This window comes from Malus domestica, chromosome 11 (assembly GCF_042453785.1).
Source record: "Malus domestica chromosome 11, GDT2T_hap1".
Taxonomy (NCBI): Eukaryota; Viridiplantae; Streptophyta; class Magnoliopsida; order Rosales; family Rosaceae; genus Malus; species Malus domestica.
In genome coordinates, this window is record NC_091671.1 from 40,519,725 (window position 1) to 40,545,715 (window position 25,991).

Consider the following 25,991-nt stretch of genomic DNA (forward strand, 5'->3'; position numbering starts at 1 on the left):
ATGATAAGGACAAAATAAAAGGTAAAGTGAATAGTACTAGGATTGACTTTTTAGTGTAAAAATATGATTTTTCGTTAAAGTGAACAGTACCAGGTGCTTTTCATTAAAGTTCCCTAATAAAATTACAAGAAAACCTAAAAAACTGGAATTATTTTACAAAGCAAATTACTTAAAAAAAATTAGGAAACAAAATTCAATTTCAGTATCACAAACAAAAAACATGACTCATTTTCGACCGTCCATTTACACAAATAATACGAGATCGACGGACCTGATCAACTGATTAACTAATTTATTTATTTTTCACAGGCAAAAATTTCATCGGTTTACATGATAGGCCAACACCAATGATACCGCCAACAGCCAGCAGCTAGAGCGAACCAACCACCGCAATAGCCGATACCTCTTGACCTCCACCGACCGTCGATACAACCGATTCGACTCGATTCTCCGCCGCGCGAGAGAAAGAAATGGCATCGGGGTGGGGAATCACCGGCAACAAAGGGCGGTGCTACGATTTCTGGGTGGACTTCAGTGAGTGCATGTCTCGCTGCCGTGAGCCCAAGGACTGCGTCCTCCTCCGCGAAGACTACCTCGAGTGCCTCCACCACTCCAAAGAGGTCGGTCAATTTATCTTCCAATTAATTAGCTTTTGTTATTCTCATTTCTAATGTTACTCAGATCGGTTGTATTATTGTTGCTTAATTATTTGTTAATCTAGCTCAGATGTGTTTAATTTGAGCTCTGGTTTTCCTCAATTGATTTAATGATCCGTCGATGCGGGTTTCTAGTTTGCTGTAGATAATGTGGTGTTTAAAGCCCTAGGATTTGATTAACAGCTGAATTCCAAGTCTTCATTGGATAGCTAATTTAGGGTTTTCTGAAAATTTGATTTTATGATTATGGTTTCGCTTATTACATATCATTCATTTTCGGAGTCTGCATTTGCAATTGAAGTGTTTGTGTCCTGAGTGGGATGGCTGTTGCGAAGATTATGTGGGATGGTTGTTTTGAAGATAAGGAAAAGTATACCTTTTTCTGGTTCGAAAGGAAGGAAGACAAGTAAAATCAGAGAAGTTAGTATGCAGAAGCACGGCATTGCTTATGCATTGTGCATAATAAAGGTCGTACCCAGGGCACAAGGCTCCCGCTTTACGCAGGGTCTGGGAGAGGTGAATGTCGGCTAGCCTTACCCCCATTGTGCATAATAGCTTTTGAAAATATTTCATGCGACATTGTTGTCGTTAGGCATTCAAGGAGTGAACTGATGAACAGGTTGAAATTGCAAAGCTAAACGAGTTTTTCTTTTGGTCGGGATTCGGGAGATTGACCAGTTATTTTCATGGATGATTTTTATTTAATGGAATGATGGCTCATATTCAATTAGAGCCTTTAATATTGACTACTTGTGGCCCCTTTGATAACCATTTCGTTGTTAGTTTTTAGGTTTCAGTTTTTGTAGTATAGTATGTGGGAGAGAGGAAAACTGAATAAAGGTGGAGGTAACGTAAAACTTAGAACTAAAACTAAATGGTAATCAAACGGGACCTTAGCTTTCTAGTTTCCTCTGTGTGGCTTGTAGTCCATGTCCCCCATATGATATGATCATAGTGTGATCGTTAACCTAATATCAAATCAACAGTATATCCTGGTGATGTAGTATCTACGTGAAACATATGTAAACATATTCTCGATTATCTACATGAAAAAAAAAAAGCCTCACGATGGTGAAATTAGCTAGTGTCATATCCCATGACTTAGCGTGAGGATGAAATCAAGTGCCAGTGGTCTTACATTGCACGAGTCACGAGTCTGCCACCTCTATTTTCCATTCCATTTTCTCCCTTATTTTGTAAGGACTTGCATATGCATTTTCAGGTTCTTTTTTATTTTTCTATTCTCCACCTTGTAGTAACATATAACTGTAGAACCGCTTGGGAATAATCTTGAATCCGAGTGCACTATACAGTTCTATGTATCTCCTAAAATTCAAGAGAAAAAAGATGAAGTTTTATGTATCAAATATTTGGGAGATAGAAATATAGGAGTTGCTTGGGTTTACTTCTATGTTGTGTATGGCTGATTCCGAGTATCGTGGCTGTCATGCGTAGTTGTTGTTGTGAATCACATTGTATTTTTAGATTTCTTCAAGTACAAAATGATTCAACCTTATGTTAAATGTTGAGTTCTATGACTTTATACACCATCTGTAGCATTTAAGAATAGGAGGTTAAACATAATAACAATTTGACAACATAATTGGCATATATTATATAATTGGTAACACAATTGGCAATATAATGTATAATTCGAACAAGAAAATCTTCTACAAAGTTTTGCTCATCAGCAAAGGTGAGAAGAAAATGTCAAAAAGTACATGATTGTCTTCATATAGTGTCGGGTGAGGTGAAGCTATATAGTGTTTTCCGTGATTTGAAAACTTTGGAATCAAGATGGCATTCTCATCCCTCTCACGATTAGCTTCCCAAGTCAAGGCAATAAACTTGTAAAATGGCTTTATTTCACTGTAGGCATGTGCCATTCATCTCAGGTTATGAACATACATAATCATTTCTTAACTTTTTGGAACTTGCTGGACAACAAGTATGAGACTTTCAACTTAGTAATGTGGTTCGTCTTAGGAGAACATTTACTACAATAATATTTACCTCTCTCTTAAAGAGAGAATGTTTTTGTCTTGTTCGCATCATAATTTATTTGCATATCTATTATCGCAGTTTCAACGAAGGAATCGAATTTACAAGGAGGAGCAGCGTAAAATAAGGGCAACTGCACGGGCCAAGGAGGGTGGAGAGGTTGATAAGCATCACCATCCATAGCAGAAATCGACCATCTTTTGAACTGAAGGAGTAATAAATGTGTGGAGAACGAATGCTGTATCTTTGCCGAGACTGGTCTTTTACTTGATTATGGTCAATTTAGTTTTGCTTTTAGTAGCTGCAGATTCCGACATTCATTTGCTTGGTGACTTAAACTGGTGTTTCTGCTCTCTAGACTAATATGACGTGGAATATAAACCCGATTCCTTTTCAAATTCTTTGTTTATTTTTCTCTCTTTCCGGAAGTATTCCTACAGGCGGAAATTTATGAATTGCTTCGTGTGGTTTTGAAGGCTATGCTTCGGTTTTTTAGATGGCGAATTCTCCATACATCGAATGTCTGTCTACTATGTTCTGTCCTTTCTGTCACTTCTTGTAGGGCAATGAATAGAAATTTGTTGTCCAAAACAAAGGGAATGAGTACGATTTTGTTATATTTCTCTTACATTTGAAAGGGTGATTGTTACTTCTTGTATTTCGTCAGATACTGACACGTAATCAACACATGATTCATTTTTGAGATTAAAGTCGTGCCAGAATTTGACGAAAAAGTAGAAGAAATTTCATCGAATTTGATGGTGTAATGTTAATTGGCTAATTTTAAATAGTTCGGATTAATTTACTAAAAAAATAATACAAGGTATTGATTTTGTTATATTTCTCTTACATTTGAAATGGTGATTGTTACTTCTTGTATTTTGTCAGATAATGACACGTGATCAACACATGATTCATTTTTGAGATTAAAGTCGTGCCAGAATTTGACGAAAAAGTAGAAGAAATTTCATCGAATTTGATGGTGTAATGTTAATTGGCTAATTTTAAATAGTTGGATTAATTTACTAAAAAAATAATACAGGGTATTGATTTTGTTATATTTCTCTTACATTTGAAATGGTGATTGTTACTTCTTGTATTTTGTCAGATACTGACACGTGATCAACACATGATTCACTTTTGAGATTAAAGTTGTGCCATAATTTGACAAAAAAATAGAAGAAATTTCATTGAATCTCATGGTGTAATGTTAATTGGCTAATTTTAAATAGTTCGAATTAATTTACTAAAAAAATAATACAGGATATTGATTTTAACTTGGATAATAATTCAAAAGGTTAAACGGCAGTTTGCTCATTATTCTAGCTAGAGCAAGTTCATATTTGCAACATCATCGTTGGTTTTGAATAGTTTGAGTTCGAAACACAAACCTACGAGTACGACGATGACACGTCACTGCACTTCGTAATCAGATTCGTTACACCACGTCCGCAAGTGCGGTGTGCACCTCTTTGGTCCCGCGTGAGTTTCAACGGTCCAGATACAAACTTTCGCAAACCGATTAACGATCGGGCGGTTTAAACTAATAAACCAAAAACAGAGTCGTATATACTGCCGTACTCAGCGCAACAGGTTATCCGAACCCATAATAATATCTGGGAGCCCCACTATTCTTCTCTCCAATTTCAAAACCCTAACCCTTGAAACTCCAGCCCTTTGGCCCCTTTCTGCTTCGCCGCGATCCCCAATTTTCATCGGAAGGTAATAGAAATTAAAATCGTAATTCATTTTTTTTTTCGATTTCGTTTCGCAAGAATCGTAGGATGATAGAATTTAAATCGAATGTGAATTTGCATTTTGATTATCGTTTTCGGATTCTCGTTGACTGAGCTCAATAAAATTAGACAAGGGGTTCTGTGATTTGAATTTTTAATTTATTTTCCATTGAATGCTTTATCTAAGCAAATAGGATCCTTGGGGATTTCAATTTGTTTACAGAAGATGAAGTATGGAGTTTTTCGTATCCGAATTTTCAATGGGTTTGTTTGTTTTTTGGCAGTACAATGAGCAGTCGTAGTACGAGCAGAACTCTCTATGTTGGGAATCTGCCCGGTGATGTACGCGAGAGAGAGGTGGAAGACTTGTTTTTCAAGGTAATTCAGTTTGTTGTTTGAATTGATTTGCAGACACAATGCTATGCGGTTTTTGATGGGAAATTGTTGTTTGGAATTCATTTGATTGTACTTGTATGTGTAGAAGTAGAACTGTACATTGATGGGTTTCATGTTGTTTAAAAATGAATAGAATTTTGAAATTAGGAATGGAAAAGCACGTGTTTTTTTTCTCTCGCAAAACTTGCTTAACCTTCGTATTATCTTTCTTGGGTGTGAACAATCATATTATCTTTCGAAAAACTTGCTTCTATATAATAGGACTTAAAATAATAGCCATGAATAGACTGACTGAAATTTCTAATTTTCTCCACAGTATGGACGCATAGCCCATATTGACCTGAAGGTCCCTCCAAGGCCTCCTGGTTATGCATTTGTTGAGGTGAGATCCCTTGGCTACTTTCTTTACGATATTCATTTATGTTTCATTTGTTCTGTGTTTGAACAAGTTCTTTGGCACAGTTTGAAGACTCTCGTGATGCTGAAGATGCACTCCGTGGTCGTGATGGCTATGATTTTGATGGGCATCGTTTACGGGTAGGCTATTATGCTTACTTTTCATGGTAGCAGTGGTACTTTGCCTATACATAGTATTCTGATGTATATCTCTGTAGGTTGAACTTGCACATGGAGGGCGTGGGCATTCATCTTCTTCAGATCGTCAGAGTAACTATAGTGGTGGTCGAGGTGGACGTGGGATGTCTAAGCGCTCAGATTATCGTGGTGTGTATTTCATTTGATATACTTTGTGCTGTTTTATATGTGGTAGGATGCATCTGATGTGTTTCTAAACCTTCTCCGTCCACAGTGTTAGTCAGTGAACTTCCCCCTTCCGCTTCATGGCAAGATCTTAAGGTGTGCTATTGTATTTATCAGATGAAGATTTTTTTTTCATTATAATTCTCCCTTGGTGTGGTAACTGTCACTTCATATCTGACTCATGTGATGCATTTTATTTAGGATCACATGCGACGGGCAGGAGATGTCTGTTTCTCCCAAGTTTTTCGTGATGGTAGTGGTAAGTTGCTTTTCATAATCGAGGGTATTCCTTTGGTATCATGTGTCAGATATTTGCTTGGATATTTTTTGCGCATCTCCAATCATGCTCTCCATTTTTAATTCAAAATTTAGTTAAAAAGTTACTTTAGGAGTTCTCTAGAAAATTTCTACTCTTAGCATACTCACTAATTTATGGAGTCATTATGATTGTGAACCAATAAGAATTAAGTTTTCATGTAAAATATTATTCAAACATTCGTAATTAATGCTATGAACTCCTTTCTCACTCTTTAGAGTTAGCATTTTCAAGTTTGTACATAGCTTAATAGAATTTCCAGTTTTTCTCCTACCATCTCCTGCTAGTTTTTGTTGATTTGGCTGGTTTTGTCATGTTGGTGACTTAGAAAAATTTATGATATGTGGTACGATAAAAGTTGCTCAGTGGTTCATAGTGCTTCTCAACCAATGTGCAGACTGTTTTTGGGATGTATTCTGCTCTTTCATATGGTGTCATTTTAATATTGTTTAGTGGTTCATAGGTCTTCATATTTCAATCGTTTTAGCTTTTATCCTATGTTTTTTTTTGTAGGCACAACTGGGATTGTGGATTACACGAACTTAGAAGATATGAAGTATGCGGTAAGTGTTCCTTTTACTTTCTCCCTCCAGACATAAATAGTTTCTTTAACCTTCTATGAAGCATGAGTTCTAGGTGTGAAATATTAGTATGTCGATGTGTCTGAAGCATCTATGTAAGAATCTCAAGCTTCATAAATTTGTTTTCTGCAGATCAAAAAGCTTGATGGCTCTGAGTTCCGGAATGCTTTTGACCGCCAATCTGTTCGTGTATGAATCTTACAGTTGAAAATCTCTCTCCTTTCCTTCTATACTTCTGTTAAATTCGTTTATTATCTCATTTTACTACACAGGTGAGGGAATATGATGCGAAGAGGGACTCATCTAGGAGCCCTAGTCGCGGTCGATCTCGTTCAAAAGGCAGGAGCTACAGTCGCAGTCGTAGTCCAAGTTATAGCCGGGACAGAAGCAGGAGGTTTGACCATTGTCAATTCCACAACTCTGTAGATGTGGGGAATAAACATTTCTATTTAATGTTGTGACTTTTACATTTGATTGCAGCAAGTCTCCAAAAACCAAATCTTCACGCCGCTCACCCGCTAGATCTCGATCAAGATCGGCTTCTCTCCCCGGTTCACGATCAAGGTCTCGCTCTCCATCAGAGTATGGGTTATTTTTATATTTCCAAATAGTCATTTAGCTATTTGTTTGTTGATTACGTTTGATCTGGGTTTTCATGGGTCCATGAGGTGAATAATGATGGAGATTACTATTGCAATAAGATATCATGTGTAGAATTAAATGTCTTCTTGCAGTTGTAAAGTATGAATTATCTCATTTGTGCTGGAATCTTTTCGTGTTGGTCAATTCCTTTGTTTCCTGCTCAGCAGTTGGGGTTGCCAAGAAAGAGTCAGATATCCAACTAGTTTTTATTTTCTTTTCCCTTTTTGCTTGCATGAAAATTACCTTTGTTTTTCTTTTAGATATGGATATATGCGGCGAACTGGGAATTGGATTTTAGGATCTTGATTGGATAAGGTCAATTGCTTACAACTCTTTTTCTATGGAGGTATGCTGTTGTTTAGATAGGCATCTTTGCAAAACGTTCATGGTGCCTCTGTTCTAATGCTTTTGGCATTGTAAATGTCCATGGGTGCTAGATTGGGATCAATGGAAGTCTTGGATTGCACTAGTAAAGCTGGATATCTGTGAACTAAGTGCCATTGGGACTTGGAAGTCATCGTCAATGAGCAGTAGAGACAATTTGATTTTCGTTTCATGCTCCAACATTTTGCCAGGCTAATAGGTCACACTATCTGGATTTGCTGGATTCTTGTGTTACAGTAGGGAAGAATGCTCCTTTTCTTTCCCACTGTTGTCTTAAAAATAATTATAAATTTTTCTTTTTTTCAAATATTTCTCCCTCTGATTTTGTGATCTGTTTTGGCGGGGTTTACATCAATTCTTTCATTCATTTTTTCTTCTATTGGTATGCTAAATGTTTAAATTTTTTTCTTCTATCCTTATTGGATGTGGTAACTTCACATGGAAGAGGCATCAAGGACCTTGGATCAAATTGGTAATAGGAACATGGTTATTAAATTCGGTTGTTTCTGGAACTTTTGCAGATCAAGATCAAGAAGCAAATCTCCAGTGCCTTCGGTAAGTCTTATTTTTGTACTATTGTTTCACTTAAAAAGTATTTCAATATCTTGTTACTTGCCCCATTTCGGTAGTTTTTTGTATTCTGGGTTTAATTTAAGATATTATTGAGGCTTGTTTATGACATTTTTGTACTGTGATAGTGGATGAAGTAAAGTCTAATGTTTATAAAGTTTGGCTGGCAGTTGATTTGATTTCTCCTTTACTAATGACGGCCTCTCAGGATTTGTTTTGACATTGGATTCGTGTGATAACTGCAATTGGATTACGGCTCTTTGGCCCTTTATAATTTTGTTTTGTTGGCATAATCAGAAACGCATTAGTAAAAGCCCGAAGAAGCACCTTAGTAAAAGTCCAAAGAAGCGTAGTGCCAGCAGGAGTCCAATCCGGAGCAGGAGCAGGAGCAAGAGTTTGTCACGGTATCATTCTCAAGCATTACATTTACTTTTGTTAGTGTCATCACTGTCGCACCATCTTTTTCTTCTCTTGACACATTTTCCACGAATTGCTATTGCTTTGCGAACGTTGAACTCGTGCAACAATTCGTTCTAGACTCTGATTGCAATTCTATTTGATAGGTGATATGATGTTATCCCTGACCTGAAGTTATCGCTCGGAGAAAGGTTTACAATCCTTGTTAAGGGACTGTAATTCGGGCACCTTTTATTTAGCAAACTTGTAAGTTTATGGATATATTCATTTTCAAATCACTGTGTCTGTTACATTGTTTACTGCGGCGGGCTGTTGTTTAACTGAAAACTGGCGTTTTACCATCTTCGCACCTTGTAATGCATCTGAGATTCTTTGCTACATTTTCGCTTGAAGTCTCGTTGTTCATTTATTTGTTTAACATTGACGCGATTGATGATATACTCGAATGAACATCCAGCGACGGAAAAATGTATGTTGAAGGCCCTCGTATGTTCTTTTGACAATGCGATATTCTAAACTAGGGGATACATGATGTGAAATTGGGTGCAAGAGGGATGACACGCTGCCTTGGTGAACTGGTCTGACTCGCGTGTGCCCGACTTTATCTACTTTGATGCACTATTTTGTGTCAAGTGATAAGAAAGTGTTATAGGAGAGGTACTCTCTTGAATTTTGATAGATTCACCACTTCTTGTCTATTGGATGAGTAATTCTCTTTTTGGACACGTAGCAAGCATTGATTAGATGGGCGACGATGAACTATGTTTGGTTGCAAGAGAGAATTTCACGTTGAACTATGTTTTGTTGCAAGAGAGAATTTCGCGTGTTGTAGCGATAAGGTGTTATGAAATGCAAATGATGCAAACTAGCAGTGGCAATGCAATCTGCGGAAAATAGGATAATAACAAATGAAGTCTGATTTTTGTTTCGGCACACTGAAAAATCTTTGGCCTTTTTCGATTGGTGGTTATGCCATTCAATATTTAAACGACAACGTTCAGATTTGTGGACTCAAATGTCCTGCATCTAACACCGCACACTTTCAACCGAAGGCAGCCGCAGTCCACTCTCATTTCTAATCACGACATAAAATCCAATAAAATATAAAAAAATTTAATAAAAAGCTTTCGATATTATTTATTTTAACGAAAAATCATATTTTTACTTTTAAAAGTTAATCATGGTACTATTCGCTTATAACATCTTTTTGTTCTTTTCGTTAAAACTTAAAATTTTCAAGTCAATTTTATTAGTTTTCCTTAAAATATATGTTGTGATTAGCTACGAGAGTTTCATTTGCAAAGTACTGTATCCTAGTTAGACACAAGAATTTCATTACCTGTAAACTTATTTTATCAAACACGAGTACTTCATTTTCAATAGAATGATTTCTTAATTGGACACGAGAATTCTCTTTTTAATGAACTTATTTTGTGATCAAACACGAGAGTTGGATTACTAACCAATCTTATTCCATGAATCAAACATGGCCACAATGAAAACTAGATGACTCAATTATTATACTTGAGGCAAGTGAATCAAACACAAAGTCTCTATCTACAATTATTTTACCAAATGATGGATTTTCTCAACAAGTTCGGATAAGAGCATCACAATTCCTCGAATGTCATATGAGAAGGTGAGGGGTGGCCCGGGTGGGGGAGAGCCACACGTTTCCTCCTAATAAAGTGTGGTCAAAAGGCTCCCAAGTGATGAGGATGTAAATTGTCCCCCAAAAATAAGTGGGTGTGACAACATGACAGTGAAATATACAATTTTCAAGCCTCACGTATACTCACGAGAAATTTCGAGGGATCACAAATGAGTCCGCATTCTCATTGGATTCTTTTTATGAGAATTTCAAAGATTTATAAATTGTGTCTGTTTATCGTACATTGTGTGATTAGAAATTACTTTAAATGTTTTTATTTAAAAATAAACATAAACAGTACTTGACAACAATTGATCGCACAATGTACAATGAACGGACACGATTCACAGATCCTCCGGATTCTTACCAAAAGGATCCGGAGAGGATCAGTTGGGTCATAAATAACAATAAAATCTTATCTTACTAAGTGAAATTGTTTGTATGATTTTAAAATGTCATGTGCTTGGTTTTACGCTGAGTTTTCTATTAGTTTCAAGTACTCTATGCTTTTTTTAAAGACCCTCTCCAAGTATTACTGGGTTTTCTTTTACCTCTTTTGTCCTGAGCCTCTATCTCATAATCGCATTTTCTAACCGGAATATCTTTAGGTCTTCGTTTCATATGTCCAAACCATCTTAACCAAGTTTCTCTCATCTTAACTTCAATTACGGTCACTCCGTCTTTACCTCGGATATTCTCGTTCTGAATTATGTCATTTCTCGAGGGGTCACAAAATAAACAAATTTTCTAATTAAAAAAAAAACAAATCAAAATGAATCAAACTACACATATTTCTTTTAAGTTAGTTGGTCATAACAGCACAGTTCAAAGATTAATTCATTTTGTTGTCAAGATATATGTCTATTTTTTTATAGAAATTCTCTCACGTTGCATGTCGTTTCAATTCAATAATACGGTGTTATGTACGAGCCTTTCTCAAACTTTGTACTCAAGTTCGAGTCACTCGTCTTGTCAAAATAATATAAATCAAATAGCTGTAGAATCCCCCAGAGAGCCATCTCAGCTCCACCAAATTCCAACGGCAAAAAAATCACCTCGCTTTCTCTCTCTAGCCAACCAACCACTCACACACACACTGTTCTTCGCAAACTTCCCCATCTCTCTCTCCCCAAATCAATTCGCCGGAAACAAACTGAAAAACAAATCGAACCAAACAATCGGAAATTCTGTTAACCATCTCTCAAAATCCCCCAAAATACCCAAATCCAACGTCAATTTCGTCCTTTTGTCCCCTCATTTCTCAGACAAGTTTGAATTCCGATGGCCGGAACTCTCTTCTCGAAGCTCTCCGACGACGTCGTTGTGAACATCCTCTTCAAGCTCGAGGAGGACCCGCGGAACTGGGCTCGGCTCGCCTGCTCCTGCACCAAGTTCTCCTCCATGATCCGAAACGTCTGCTGGAAGACCAAGTGCTACAAGGTCATTCCTTCCGTCGTCTCCGATCTCCTTGCCGGCTCCTCCGAGCCTCCCGGCGGCTGGGCCGCTCTTCACAAGCTCGCTGTCTGCTGCCCCGGCCTCCTCCACTCCGGCGTCCTCTTCGAGAACTCCGACTTTGGGCTCGAGCGCGAGCTCGGTCCCGACGAGGATTACCGGAGATTGGACTCCAGTCCGCTCGGCGTATCTCCGGCGGCGAAGCCTCCGACCGAGGCGTCCTCGAGCCAAATTGGCGCGAATCAGGAGGGTGGTTCCTCTGGAAATGATTGTTCTTGGTCTCTGTTCGATGATCTTTATTTCGATACAGTCTATAACGATTCTGAAGCCCATGATCAAGAGCAAGACAATTCCCAATTAGAATCAGCGGCGACGGAGGCGGCGGAGGATCAAGTCTCCGTCGATGTCGATAATGGCTCCGTTCGAGTGGGCAGCGAATTTTCGATTTGCAAGAAAAGGAAGGTGTGCAGACCGATGAGGTCGCATTTGGCTTCTGGGGTTTGGAATCTGAGCCGTGAGCAGGGCAACAAGCTTCTCCACAGCCGGTTCCGCGGCGACCGCTTGTACATTTGTGATTGGCCCGGCTGCGTGCACATCGAAGAGAAGCGAAATTACATGCTTTTCAGAGGGATTTTCAAGGATTTCAAGGGGTCCCAAGTGTGGAGGACGATCAAGGATGGGAACCGCAGCAAGATTGATCTGAATTGCGCGTTTTGCACCTGCAAAGACACTTGGGATTTGCATTCTGCATTCTGCTTGAGGCGGGTTTTCGGGTACCATGACGATGGCGAGCCGGTTGTTCGAGCTTATGTCTGTGAAAATGGACATGTCTCTGGGGCTTGGACCGACCTGCCATTGTACTCTTGATGGAGATTGCTCTCTAAGGAGGGCATGTACTAATACTCCGAAGCACCATAGAGTTCTCGCTCTCCAGGATCTGAGGAGAGTGGAATGTGTTTTTATTTCGATGTATGTCAATTTTTTCAAGCGTTGTTGCTGCTGTTATTGTTGTGTTCTCAAAACCTTCTTTGTTGTATTGTTGTTTGCGTTTCAATAAGATTGTATTATTTCAATGTCATGTTGTAAGATTTTAATAAGATCCTAAATTTATATTGAGATTTCGAATGCGTCGTGTGTTAAGTCGTTGAATTGTAAGAATCGTCTAGACGTAGTGAAATGCAGTAAATGCACAAGTTCTAAATGTAGATGCTCGGGATCCATAGACAATAACATATTTTACATCGAGTAACAATTCTTTACAAGGATCAAAACAGCAACCATGCTTGAAATTATATGCCGGCGGACTGCCGGACAGCTACCGCTCTTTAGTAGAGACGTTTTGGAGAGTGGCAGATTTTAGTTTTCAATTTTCGGCCTCTTCACAATCATCACAGTGCAGTGAGCATGATGAGCGCAATAATCGCTTACGCTGCCCAGGACGGCCCTGCAAGAGAAGGAGAGAACCAGAGTCGATTGATCGTTAGTGACTGCAAATTTGCATTGCATGAAGAGAAGCAGCAAGAAAATGGAGTTACCTTTTGATAGCTCCATAGCCATGGCTTCCAGAAACCAAGATGGATGCCTTGTGTTTTTCTACAGCCTCACAGAGAACGTTTCGAGCATCCCCAGCCACCAACTCCACCACCACATCATTCACCTACATAAACATCAAATTAAACAAAAAATATTAGCCTCAAAGAGAACGTTATGAGCTTTTCCCTGCAGAATTGGAGAAACCGGCACAGCGACATCCAAGATGTAAGTACGTTTCGTGAGGATCATTACCTGTTTACTGGCACAAATTTTCTTCGCCTTCTCGACAACTCGCATGGCTATCTTCTGTAAGTCTGCCTCCAGAATTGGCAAAACTTTAGCTCCTCCTACACATTTCACCAAGTTGAGTATATATAGCTGCATTATACCCAATTAATATTTATGCGTATATAGAAAGAGCTCGAACGCCAACTAGTTAGTAAGTTAATAGACGTGAATATCTACATACCAGGTCCGACAAGGGCCATGGCGGGAGGAGGGGGCTTGGCATGGACGACGACGAGCTTGAAAGCGGGGTTTGATGTATAGGGGATAAAGAAGTGGCTGAGAGTCCATTCGAGCGCGTACGTGCTGTGGTCGCTCTCGTCCATAGCAACCACCATTACTTGCTTCGAGTTCTCGACAGTGTTACTCGCCATTGCAGCTTTGTTTAGATCGCAATTATCTTCTAAATCGTAATAAGATTTAGGTAGGAATAATTTGCTCATCTTCTGTGCCTATTTATATTGTAGGTACAGTATATGGAATTAATTATTGGCTAGACCCCACTAATGATCATCTTAATTATAAATTTATAATTAATTAAAATAACACATTACCACTGGCGCTGTTGGATATGTTGGTGGAATATATCTCTCTTACCGTCCGCTGGAATAAAAATAGTTCTATTCTATATTTAAAGAATAAAAATAGAAGATTTTTATCAACAGATACCTTGAATCTAAGAAGCTGGCTAGTCATCAATAGATACCCAATTCTTGATTCTTTCTATCAGTATAGCACGGATTAGAGAGTAAGCCTTCAATTTCTACCTTAGGTCTTTAGTTTTTCTCAATCTTTGTATTGACATGAGTTCTTCCAATAATCTAGTATCGAATTTTCTTTCAAAAAAAAAAAAAGGTCATGGATCTAGAATAAAAAGTCAATCGCAAAGCGTTTGTGGTTTAATTAGTTTAAAATGTTGAGTTACTTTTGCACCTGACGTCATGCGTTCAACTATTGTTTGTTTTGTCCAATCGATTTTATATTTAATTATTATTTTTTATAACTGATTCTATTGGACCCTTTTCACTCTTATCTTCTACGGTTCTACCCTTTTGAGTTTTGTAACACAATATTTGGCAGTCGTTTTCCCATAAACAACGGCGTATATATCCATCTTGGTTTCTCCCAAACCAATAATTCCAACACCCTTTTGCTGTCGTCTGTTGTTGCACAAACGCCGCCCCAGATCATTCTGTGGCCTATGTGGTTTTTCGATTGAAAATTTAGGTTTTCTATGCGAGCTGACATGCTTTCTTATCGTCCAACAATATACATATATATACATATATATATATATATATATGTATGTATGTATTTTTTTTCACTCTTATTTTCTCTTTTTACGTTCGAAGCGTGTTATCCACACACCTTTTGATTGCACGGATTAAATAGGCATAATTGATGTTATTAGTGGTGGACCATAACCTGTCTCTTTGGAATTTTAACATCTTGATTCTTATGTTGGTAGTGCAGAGATTAAGAAATGGCAATGAAAATGACGCTACTTCGCTATTGAACATTTCAGCAGGAGGTCCTGCTTACACTTAATCCCGGGTGGACACGTGTCCAAGTTTTAATTTACGTGTCCACCCGAGATTGGATGTAAGCAAGACCTCCTGTTGAAATGTTCAGCAGCCAAGTCTTATTCCAATGAAAATATAACTTATATCATAACTTTACCAATCAAACTTTTGATACACGGATCAACTTGTCATCCAAAAGTTTGAAAGCTTAAACTTTCGACCTATAAATACATGTCATACTCTGAAGTTTGAACGATCAAACTCTAAGCACAAAGTATATACATACAAATAACCTTTCAAGATTCAACTCTCAAATGGACGAATCCACCGTATAGGGAAAATTAGGTTCTAATCCCTAGTGATAATATTTTCTTGATTGAAACCTTATGTGTTTTAAACTTTTAATTGAAGTCCTTGAGTTATTTCCACGTTAGCATTTTAGATTATTTTTATTATAAATGAGAGTTTAATTGAGCGTTTAACTCCTCTATTTCATGCAACTAATTATCATCTTACATTAATTACTTTTTCAATAAAATTTAATTCCTAAACATTTTGTTTTTTTTATTCTACCGAAAAAATTAAAATACGTGGGAAAAAAAAATATTTTTGTATTCATATTGCGTATCCATGTTTATAATTTTTGGGTGCAATATTTATGTTTATATTATGTACCCTATATCAATTACCTATGTGTTTTTTTTGGGCCCTAGAATGTGCCCATATGTCAATAAATATTGTACCCACTTATGAACATGAATAGTGAATACATAACATGAGTCCATATGAGGTTTACCCATATTTTTTTTTCCAGTCATAGAATAAACCTCGTATGCATCCATATGAGGTTTATTCGAAGAAGGTATCAATGTTATATAGTAATTTTTTTTTGTAAGAGAATGTACCCAATGTTTTGTAGTACATTAATTTTTTTTTTGTTTAATTGATGAATGTACCCACAAGGCTGGTATTGATTTACCCGATGTTATGTAGTCCATTATTCCTCAAGGTTCTGGCTTTTAAGGCTGGTATTGATGAATGATTGTGAAGATTATGATGATAAAGATATTTAAGAGTTTAATCTATCTTTGATATTTAAATCACAAATCATGAGTTTTTAATTCCATAAATATAGGTAACTGCAATTACATATTTTTAAATTAAAAAAATAACATACATTAACACTAATTTGCTGAGGTGTACATAATTCAGGAACTTTAATCAAACATTGAAAACCAATAATGTTTCTATTAAAGAATATTGAAGAGTAAGGATCGCATTCAAAGTCTCTTTTTATTATATATGTATTGTAATTTTTCAAGCACGATGGATTTTCTGTCGTGCTTAATTGAATAGCCAGAGGAGGCTTAGTGCTTGGTTTTAGGCTTCTTCACGATCATCACGGTGCTGTGAGCGTGATGGGCGCAGTAGTCGCTGACGCTTCCCAGAACCGCCCTGCAACAGAATCAAATACAACATTAAGATTTCCACGGATAAGTAACATCATTTTCCATGAAAAACCTCAAGCTCGGCTCAAACTTAATCGCGCGAATTAGTGATGGTTGTTTGTTCCACTCGAAAAGATTAGATTAAGTTTGAGGGAATACCTTTTGATGGCTCCATAGCCATGACTTCCCACAACCAAGATGGATGCGTGGTGTCTTTCAACAGCATCACACAGAACGTTCCTAGCATCTCCGTCCACAACCTCCACAACCACATCGGTCACCTGCAACCATTAGAATATGTAGTGCTCAGAAAAGCTGCTAGCGAAAGGCAATTTCTTCGTATCACATCGGTGTGCCATCATTTGATTCCGCTGTGTTCTATGATAGCATAAGAATTACGAATCTCGTGTTGAAACCATCATATAGAATGGAAACCATCTAAATACCGATTTAGAGGCGCAAAATTCCTTGGCCTTCTCAGTTACGTGGGCAGCAGTCTTCTTCAAATCAGCTTCCACGATCGGCAGAATCTCCGCCGCTCCTGCAATTTTAGCACACATGCAAAATAATTAGCTAATCATGATTAACTAAACAATCAAAACAAATCGACTTCTGCACATTTGTTATTTTCCGCGGCAGTTTATTCCTCCACTCTGCATTGTAGAGGTGCGTGAAAATCACTTCATGTCGCAGTAAGACTCTTACCGGGGCCGGCGAAGCTGACGGCGGCGGAAACCTGGACCTTTGCGTGGACAATGATGAGCTTGAAGGGAGCTTTGTCGCCGCCGAAGGGCTTGAAGAAGTGGTCCAAAGTCCATTCGAGAGCGTACTGGCTCTGCTCGCTCTCGTCCGCCCCGATCACCATCACTTGCTTCTCCGCCGCCATTAATGCTCACCCTTCCCTCTCTAGTTCTTCACCGTCTTTCTTGTGTTCTCGTTTCTCTCTCTAGAAAAGCAGCTTTTTTTGTTAGCGTTTGGAATAAGAGCTTTTCTTGCCGGCTATTTATACGAAGGGCTTGTGCTTTCAATGGAATCGGTTCGAACGAGCGAGCTTGCTTGCTTGATTCTTCATACTTGGTACAAACAGCGTAGTCTGATTTGGCGGACATGAATATAGCTTATCTCCTAATCATTCGGGTTACCTCTAGAAAGAAACGACGGGCGGTTAAGGCAAAACAATCACAGATTGGCGCGTGAATATAGCTTAATGGTATTCCTGTTTCTCTGCTATTGGCAATGGATAATTAGTAATTGTTCTTCGTTGATTAAGGCTATTAATAGTGTCACTTTTGTTTGGTTAGATTAAGGGCTCGTTTAGAGCTATTTTTAAAATGATTGAAAATGTTTTTGTAAAAATATTTTTGTAACCAATCTTTAGTAAAAGAGGTATTTGTCGATTTGCTTCCCTGAACTTGTATAAAGGTGCCACCCCCCTAAAATTTTATAAATAGCCTATTTACCCCCTAGTGTTAGATTTTAAATTTTCATCCAATTTTCATCCATCCAATTTTCCGTTCTTTTTGCCTCTACACAGTTGTCATGTGTTGTCCAACGATCAAAATGGATAAAAAATTGAATTAAAAATTTTAAAATCTAGTGTTAAGGGGGAAATTTACTATTTATAAAAATTTAGGAGGGTTAATCGGCTAAAATTAAAGTTAAATGGGGAAATGGTAAATTATAAAAGTCCAAATCTTAGAAATCTTATACTTGGCCCGACCTGTCTCGTTGCATTTTAAACGGTTCCGGTCCAATCTCTCAAAATTTGAACCCGGCCCGGCCCGTACCCACTCCTAGCAACAATAGGTTCTGATGGGGCCTGTTTAGATGCTGGTCGTGAGTTATCTGCAACTGTTTCTTCATGTTTTTCCTCTTCACGGTTACTATGATTCTTTCCACTGCGCAATAACCTGACTGCGTTGCATTATTCATATCCTCTAGGATTAGGGACGATTTGACTAGGAATTTTTCCTTTTCTCTCTCAGTCACTTAGCTCAGATGTTTTTCTAAATTTTTAATGGAGGCGATCATATTCTACATCTCTTGTTTATTGTGATCAATGTACTACCTTGTGGATTCAATCAATTTCTCAAAGCCAATTTCCCAAACAGCCTTATCTGGTTCGGCAGTTGCTGTACTGGCTATGGGGGATATGGCTTGGTCTGCTAATTTCCAATGCACTTGAAATTCGGGTAATCCCTCCATCCTAGGTTATAGAAATTCGAGTATGGTTCACTCTGGTAATCATTCATCATGTTGACATGTTCATCGACGAGCTCGGGATAGGCATCCCTATGCCGGCAGCCCAATAGGTCATGTGTAGGCATGCTGCATATTATACAATTTGTTGTCATAGCTGTAGGTGGTGGCTGCTCTGTAGGTGAGGCAATGTGCTTTAAAATCATGTCAAACTTGGTATCAAAATTTTCAAGCTTCTTCTCCACATTCTCAATTTGAGCCGGTACATGGGGAGATCCTAGTGACCTCTCAAAACGGCATTTTATGTGTCAATGCAGTTGTCTTATGCCGCCATAATGCTTCTTTGGCATTTTTGGACATAAACGCACCTCCAGGTGATGCATTAACATGACTTTTGGTAGTTGAAATTCAGTCCATTAAAGAATATATTCATCCATATGTCTTCATCAATGTCGGGGTGGGGATACTTTGTAAAATACTCCTTGTACTGCTCTCATGCCTCATGAAACTCTTCACGTAGTTTATGAGAAAAAGACAATTTCTCTCTTCATAGCAAAAGTCTTGGAAGCCATAAAGAACTTGACTAGAAATTTTTCATTCAACTGCTTCAGGAGGTAATGTTGGCAGATGGAAGTGTAAAGAGCCACACCATCGCCATTTCATTCAGAGTGTTGGGAAAAAGACGAAGTTTGTTAGATTCAAATTCAGTTAAAAATCCCCTACCAAAAGTTAGAGAATCTGCCCAACCACAAATCTACCACGTTCATGGGCCAAACCAGATCCAAAAATGGCCCAAAAGATCTTGTTTTAAAGCTTGAGTCACCTAAATATATTTTCATAAGGACGTATCTCCATAAAATGCCATCTTGAACGCCAATGTCAAATAAGCCCGAAACATTACTTTGGTAGTTTTGCGTGCTATCCTTTATTTATTCTACATAAATTAACCGCTTGGCATAAAAACTTTCACACGAACAAGTTGAAAGACTTGCAAACACCCTTTAATTAGAATCACTTTAAAATTCGTCCGTTTGATTACTTTTTGTTCAAGAGGAAGTTACATGTCCTACATTTAAACTATAATTAACACAATCAAATACTAATAACATAGTAAAATGTATAATCGAGTGTGAGACTTAACCCACTCACACATATTGTTACAAAAAAAGGAGTGCTATGCTATATGGCCTAATTATCCCCCCGTAAATTTCGTAGTTAGAATTTAAACTGAAAAATTTAGCGGGCCCATGAAACAAAGTCTACTATCTTTAAAATCCGAGGCCACACCTTTTCCCCTTTCACTTTAGGGTTTGTGTTCAAACTCCGCGGAAAACTCCAAAGCTGAAGCCTCTCTCATTCTCTCTCTGCGGGTATTTAATTTCAGCCTCAGTGAGATCGATCTTTTGTATTTACTTTGGATTATGCAACTTGTTGTGTCTTATGCTCGCTTAAAGTTATCTTTCGTTCATCAGTTTGGACTCCATAGTAATCCAACTGAGTCGAGGGCTATGATTTTCTTGTCATACACGTTTTGGGATATATCTGGAATCCTACACCAGTAGTTTGATGATCACGCCGAGTACCCCAAATTGTTTTTAACTAAAATTGTTAGCATGCGATACGAGTTTGATATCTATTGTAATTGTCGGTCCTTGCGATCAGTTTTGACCATCTAATTCTGTCATGTCTTTGTGGCGGGATTGAATCGTTTGGAACAGTTTTCTGTTTCCATTTATATTCTCGTTTTGTTTCAGTATGTAAGCCTTTGTCTTATCTCGTAGGAACTAAACTTTAATTTGTAAACTTTTAGTTGGGACGACTTGTGGAATTCTCGAACCAGAATTATGGCTCGTTTTGGTTATTATACTTCCCGTTCACGTTGGGGTCCACGTCGGGGTTCATGTTCGAGTTCCATTTCCACTGGTGAGTAATTACGCTGGTATTTCGATTGTTTAAATAATATGTCAATCTGTGAGATGATTTGTTTGATTAGAATGAAACAGCCTTTCAATCTTTTTTTTTTATAGTCATTTATGCTTTTTCTTCTTAATTTGCAGTACCCCAATCCACTTACTCTGCTTTATCTGGCAAAAGGAGTAAGTATAAACGGCGCCCTTGTAATTTAGTTTTGTACGCTGCTTGTGCTTGTTGGGGCTTCAATGCCTAGAATAATAATAATTTTCTCGCTATCTAACACGTAATTATTGTAACTAGCTAATAACATGTAATATTTCTATGAGTTAGGTCCTAGTGCCTGTGACGAGGTTGCGGTGAGATATCCAAATGGAGGTTCTACGGTCTTTTATCATTCAAATTTTCGTCCAAGTGCAATTGGTCGTGGCATTTCTGATGACCAATGCCAGTGGTTGCTTCGGGCGGTTGTTGAGGTACTTTCAGTTGCTCGATTGAAAAAAAAAAAAAAAGTCTATGTGCTATCTTGTTCTGCTTCTTGTGTTGGTCTTGTCAATCTTTGGAATGGAAAACAGATGCTAGATCATCTGTTTCTACATAAATATTGACAAGTGTTGCATCTATCTCTCTCTTTTAATGGCAGCTAAGCCTTTTTGGCGGGCCTGATGACCCGGAGTTTAACCTTTTCCGAGGTTCCCTATGGAAAGAGTGTGGCATTGAGGTGGATGTTGAGAATGGTTCGTCCAAGAATGATTCGACTTGCGCTAGTTCGGCTCAGGATTGAATAAAGATGAAGAATAAATGTGTGATTTTGGACCTTGGTGCCGACTAGTGCGTGTAGTTAGCTTTGTTTATAAAAGTAGTAAATCCACATGCAAAAAGGATTTACTATAGGACCAATTTGCTTTGGATTAAGGTTATGTTGGGAGCTATCTATGAAGTTTACTCATATGATCTGATATCAGCTATTCCTCATTTTTAAGTCTCCTATAATTTAACTTGAAAATATCATTTATTCTTCAAGTCGTATTTCATTTCTTGAGTATTATCATATATATTTATGAAACAATGAGCATTAGGAGAAGAATGCATTACCTGCGCAAAATCAACTTTGGTAAAAATCTCAACTTTTTGCTTTAAGGAAAACAGGCATTTGGCCTTGGTTGTTTATTTATGAGCCATTTTTGGGTGGTCGTACACACATTTGGCTCGCTAATGGATAATGGCGTTGAGAAGGAAAAGAGGGGTGTATGATGAGCAATTGAGCCAACTGAATTTGCAGCTGGAATCCACTCCTATTCAAAGTTTGGAGCCTGACTAGACCTGGCAATAAAATGTAAAGGTGCTCTTATGTAAATCTCACTGGAATACATATGAAAAATAAAAAAACTAGTGAATTAAGAATGAACACAAACCTGCATAGAAAGCTTTGCTACAATGGAAGTAGAAGCATATGAAACTCGTAAATAAACTACAACCGATGACATGGAATAGAGGTAAAAGCAAGTTTCCAATATTAATCTGAGATAAACCTCTGTTGAACTTACATTGTATGAAATGTCACTATATTTTCAAAACACATACTACAAACCAAGCTAGCTAATATCTATCGACATTCATTTACTAATTCATGAATAACGAACCAGTAAGCAGGAAGTTTAAAACGAAACATGAAGTGTACAAGTGTTACCATACATGTCCAGTGATTGATTATGCAGTGTAACTTTTGGCATGAGGTACCAACTAGACAAAACAAGATTAAAATGCATATGATCCGTTACCGACCACACAATTAAGTGAATTTTCACACATGTAAACCGAAATTTCATTCTGTTTGTACCATACTTGACCAATCCCGAAACTACTGAGCATCGGTCAACGTTATACCATCAAAGACCCAGAAGAGTTTCCCTCCAACCAGGAGGCCAATCACAGCGCGACACGTGTCGATATCAGAAGCCAATCATAGCACGACACGTGTCAACATCAGAAGCCAATCATAACACGACACGTGTCGATGTCAGAATGAAACTAGAAACTCTCTTCTATAAATAGAGATCATTCTCTCACAATATTTCCTAATGTCATTTGTACTAAATCATTCATTTGTACTCACTAAAGGAGAGCTTGAACCTATGTGTTCACTTATCCATAATAAATTTTAAAAGGATGAAACTTTTAAGGCTAAATTGCCAATTTGCCCCCTAAACTATCACTTGACTTTCGATTTCCTTCCTGAACTTTTTAATTGGAAAATTAAGGACTTGAACTTATTTTTTTTTGCCTATTTCCCCCCTACCGTTAATTTTTCATAGATTTCATCCAAAATAACGTTAACTCTTATCACGTGTATACCACGTGACTCTCTTTTGTGGACAAAAAACGTTACTTCGCTAGACCTTCAGACACAAAAGCTATAGAATCACACATATTTGCATATGTTTATATTTTAAAAATCTAAAGTTTTCAATTATTTTAAAGAATGAAGCGACCGAACTATTCTCACATGTTGTGCACATGCTTCTATCGAAAGCCAAGTGATAGTTCAGAGGCAAATTAACAGTTTAGCCTATTATGATTAACCGAGTGGGAGACTTAACCCACTCACACATGCCTTTAATGTAGATAATATCCTTGTTACAAAAAACGATTATTTGTGATATGCGATATGGCCTAATTATCTCCTCGTAACTGTTAGAATTTAAAATGAAAAATTTATAATATTTTATGGATATGGATACCGGCCCGGCCCGCTTGGCCCATGAAACAAAGTCTACTATCTTTAAAATCCGAGGCCACACCTTTTCCCCTTTCACTTTAGGGTTTGTGTTCAATGTCCGCGGAAAACTCCAAAAGCTGAAGCCTTGCACATTCTTTCTCTGCGGGTATGAAAATTCAAAATTCAACCTCTTACTTTGTTTGTTTTAATTTTTATGATTTTTTTTTCTAAATTTTTTCTTTCTGTTTGCTTTGGATCTCAATATCTCAATGCTTACCCGTTGGTTAGGGAATTTAACATGTAATTCACAAATACACAGAGGCAGGGGATTTTAAAAATATATTCCCAGAACCCTAATTTGGGGTTGTTTTTATTTTTATTTTTTACCGTTCGTATGTTTCATACTTTATGGGATAACAAGATTTATTATTGGGCGTGGACAATTTAAATTCAGCCTCAGTAAGATCGATTTTTTGTATTCACTTTGGATGATGCAGCTTGTTGTGTCTTATGCTCGCTTAAAGTTAGCTTTCGTTCATCAGTTTGGACTCCATAGTAATCCAATTGAGCCGCGGGCTATGGTTTTCTTGCCATACACGTTTTGGGATATATCTGGAATCCTACACCAGTAGTTTCATGATCACGCCGAGTACCCCAAATTGTTTTTAACTAAAATTGTTAGCATGCGATGCGAGTTTGATATCTATTGTAATTGCCGGTCCTTGCGATCAGTTTTGAGATTTAAGGGTTAGCATCTAATTCTGTAAGGGTTAGCATCTAATTATGTCATGTCTTTGTCGCGGGATTGAATCGTTTGGAACAGTTTTCTGTTTCCATTTATATTCTCGTTTTGTTTCAGTATGTAAGCCTTTGTCTTATCTCGCAGGAACTAAACTTTAATTTGTAAACTTTTAGTTGGGACGGCTTGTCGAATTCTCGAACCAAAATTATGGCTCGTTATTATACTTCCCGTTCACGTTGGGGTCCACGTAGGGGTTCATGTTCGAGTTCCATTTCCACTGGTGAGTAATTACGCTGGTATTTCGATTGTTTAAATAATATGTCAATCTGTGAGATGATTTGTTTGATTAGAATGAAACAGCCTTTCAATCTTTTTTTTTTATAGTCATTTATGCTTTTTCTTCTTAATTTGCAGTACCCCAATCCACTTACTCTGCTTTATCTGGCAAAAGGAGTAAGTATAAACGGCGCCCTTGTAATTTAGTTTTGTACGCTGCTTGTGCTTGTTGGGGCTTCAATGCCTAGAATAATAATAATTTTCTCGCTATCTAACACGTAATTATTGTAACTAGCTAATAACATGTAATATTTCTATGAGTTAGGTCCTAGTGCCTGTGACGAGGTTGCGGTGAGATATCCAAACGGAGGTTCTACGGTCTTTTATCATTCAAATTTTCGTCCAAGTGCAATTGGTCGTGGCATTTCTGATGACCAATGCCAGTGGTTGCTTCGGGCGGTTGTTGAGGTACTTTCAGTTGCTCGATTGAAAAAAAAAAAAAAAGTCTATGTGCTATCCTGTTCTGCTTCTTGTGTTGGTCTTGTCAATCTTTGGAACGGAAAACAGATGCTAGATCATCTGTTTCTACATAAATATTGACAAGTGTTGCATCTATCTCTCTCTTTTAATGGCAGCTAAGCCTTTTTGGCGGGCCTGATGACCCGGGGTTTAAGCTTTTCCGAGGTAGCCTATGGACACAGTGTGGCATTGAGGTGGATGTTGAGAATGGTTCGTCCAAGAATGATTCGACTTGCGCTAGTTCGGCTCAGGATTGAATAAAGATGAAGAATAAATGTGTGATTTTGGACCTTGGTGCCGACTAGTGCGTGTAGTTAGCTTTGTTTATAAAAGTAGTAAATCCACATGCAAAAAGGATTTCCTATAGGACCAATTTGCTTTGGATTAAGGTTATGTTGGGTGCTATCTATGAATTTTACTCATATGATATGATATCAGCTATTCCTCATTTTTAAGTCTCCTATAATTTAACTTGAAAATATCATTTATTCTTCAAGTCGTATTTCATTTCTTGAGTATTATCATATATATTTATGAAACAATGAGCATTAGGAGAAGAATGCATTACCTGCGCAAAATCAACTTTGGTAAAAATCTCAACTTTTTGCTTTAAGGAAAACAGGCATTTGGCCTTGGTTGTTTATTTATGAGCCATTTTTGGGTGGTCGTACAGACATTTGGCTCACTAATGGATAATGGCGTTGAGAAGGAAAAGAGGGGTGTATGATGAACAATTGAGCCAACTGAATTTGCAGCTGGAATCCACTCCTATTCAAAGTTTGGAGCCTAACTAGACCTGGCATTTTGGACCCGATCCGTTAACCCGACCCGACTCGTTAATATTAATATTTAGGTGAATGCTTAACATGTCAGGTCGTTAACAGGTGAACCCGTTAAATAACGGGTCACTTTGGGTCAACACGTTAGCATCCGTTAGTTGATGATGTTTTAGTAATTTTAGTAAAGTCTTAACAACAAAAAATAAACTCTATGAAAAAAAAATAATAATAATAATTGTTAACGGGTGAAACGGATGATCTGTTAACTTAACGGGTCGGGTTCAGGTGACCCGTTAACTTAACGGGTCGGATTGAACTCAACCCAAACCTAATAAACCCGACCCATTTACAGGTCTAAGCCTGACAAATTGTTGCAAGCTTTTAAGGCAAAGTTTTACCAAGTTCTACAAAGTTCTAACTTCAGGAACTTCCTTTTTCTTTCTTGTTTAACTTTTTGTGAAATTATTTCCTTTAAAACAGCTAAGTTACATGTGCA

General features: G+C 37.7%; 7 protein-coding genes across 16 annotated transcripts; 5 read left to right on the forward strand and 2 right to left on the reverse strand.

Annotated features, from left to right (window-relative positions):
* The first annotated feature begins 317 nt into the window (after nt 1-317).
* Nucleotides 318-3,055, forward strand: LOC139189326 (NADH dehydrogenase [ubiquinone] iron-sulfur protein 5-B-like). The gene is made up of 2 exons (XM_070808123.1): nt 318-620; nt 2,739-3,055. Exons 1-2 carry the CDS (start codon nt 471-473, stop codon nt 2,838-2,840), a joined length of 252 nt encoding a protein of 83 aa, XP_070664224.1. The 5' UTR covers nt 318-470; the 3' UTR covers nt 2,841-3,055.
* A 1,108-nt stretch (nt 3,056-4,163) lies between these two features.
* On the forward strand, nt 4,164-8,838 carry LOC103449270 (serine/arginine-rich-splicing factor SR34). Of its 8 annotated transcripts, XR_011573146.1 has the most exons (16): nt 4,245-4,379; nt 4,678-4,771; nt 5,106-5,171; nt 5,252-5,326; nt 5,404-5,512; nt 5,598-5,644; nt 5,750-5,807; nt 6,378-6,427; nt 6,578-6,634; nt 6,718-6,839; nt 6,926-7,027; nt 7,348-7,433; nt 7,525-7,670; nt 7,993-8,026; nt 8,339-8,445; nt 8,605-8,838. XR_011573146.1 is itself a non-coding variant. In XM_017335700.3 (14 exons), the coding sequence occupies exons 2-14, from the start codon at nt 4,682-4,684 to the stop codon at nt 8,606-8,608; spliced, it is 921 nt and encodes a 306-aa protein (XP_017191189.1). In that variant the 5' UTR covers nt 4,164-4,379; nt 4,678-4,681; the 3' UTR covers nt 8,609-8,838. The 8 variants fall into 8 exon arrangements, 5 of the variants coding, with proteins under 5 accessions (XP_017191189.1, XP_017191190.1, XP_070664221.1 ...); XR_003767039.2 differs by lacking the exon at nt 7,525-7,670; XR_003767042.2 differs by lacking the exon at nt 7,525-7,670 and having other exon boundaries at nt 6,926-7,009.
* Nucleotides 8,839-10,942: 2,104 nt separating this feature from the next.
* Nucleotides 10,943-12,686, forward strand: LOC103449188 (phytochrome A-associated F-box protein). Its single transcript, XM_008388478.4, has one exon. The coding sequence runs from the start codon at nt 11,391-11,393 to the stop codon at nt 12,426-12,428; it is 1,038 nt and encodes a 345-aa protein (XP_008386700.1). The 5' UTR covers nt 10,943-11,390; the 3' UTR covers nt 12,429-12,686.
* Nucleotides 12,687-12,755: 69 nt separating this feature from the next.
* On the reverse strand, nt 12,756-13,815 carry LOC103449189 (universal stress protein PHOS34-like). Its single transcript, XM_008388479.4, has 4 exons — nt 13,564-13,815; nt 13,347-13,441; nt 13,097-13,218; nt 12,756-13,005 (listed from the first exon to the last, which is right to left on the reverse strand). The coding sequence occupies exons 1-4, from the start codon at nt 13,751-13,753 to the stop codon at nt 12,918-12,920; spliced, it is 495 nt and encodes a 164-aa protein (XP_008386701.1). The 5' UTR covers nt 13,754-13,815; the 3' UTR covers nt 12,756-12,917.
* A 2,237-nt stretch (nt 13,816-16,052) lies between these two features.
* LOC103449190 (universal stress protein PHOS34-like) lies at nt 16,053-17,435 on the reverse strand. Its single transcript, XM_008388480.4, has 4 exons — nt 17,056-17,435; nt 16,797-16,891; nt 16,510-16,631; nt 16,053-16,357 (listed from the first exon to the last, which is right to left on the reverse strand). The coding sequence occupies exons 1-4, from the start codon at nt 17,234-17,236 to the stop codon at nt 16,270-16,272; spliced, it is 486 nt and encodes a 161-aa protein (XP_008386702.3). The 5' UTR covers nt 17,237-17,435; the 3' UTR covers nt 16,053-16,269.
* A 2,363-nt stretch (nt 17,436-19,798) lies between these two features.
* Nucleotides 19,799-21,435, forward strand: LOC103449191 (uncharacterized). Of its 2 annotated transcripts, none has more exons than XM_008388481.4 (5): nt 19,799-19,919; nt 20,360-20,472; nt 20,607-20,645; nt 20,794-20,936; nt 21,104-21,435. In XM_008388481.4, exons 2-5 carry the CDS (start codon nt 20,394-20,396, stop codon nt 21,242-21,244), a joined length of 402 nt encoding a protein of 133 aa, XP_008386703.3. In that variant the 5' UTR covers nt 19,799-19,919; nt 20,360-20,393; the 3' UTR covers nt 21,245-21,435. The 2 variants fall into 2 exon arrangements, with proteins under 2 accessions (XP_008386703.3, XP_070664225.1); XM_070808124.1 differs by having other exon boundaries at nt 19,837-19,919; nt 20,331-20,472.
* A 1,743-nt stretch (nt 21,436-23,178) lies between these two features.
* LOC103444778 (uncharacterized) lies at nt 23,179-25,164 on the forward strand. 2 transcript variants are annotated; one of them, XM_029089276.2, is made up of 5 exons: nt 23,179-23,345; nt 24,095-24,201; nt 24,336-24,374; nt 24,523-24,665; nt 24,833-25,164. In XM_029089276.2, exons 1-5 carry the CDS (start codon nt 23,188-23,190, stop codon nt 24,971-24,973), a joined length of 588 nt encoding a protein of 195 aa, XP_028945109.1. In that variant the 5' UTR covers nt 23,179-23,187; the 3' UTR covers nt 24,974-25,164. The 2 variants fall into 2 exon arrangements, with proteins under 2 accessions (XP_028945109.1, XP_028945110.1); XM_029089277.2 differs by having other exon boundaries at nt 23,208-23,345; nt 24,066-24,201.
* The last annotated feature ends 827 nt before the right edge of the window (nt 25,165-25,991 follow it).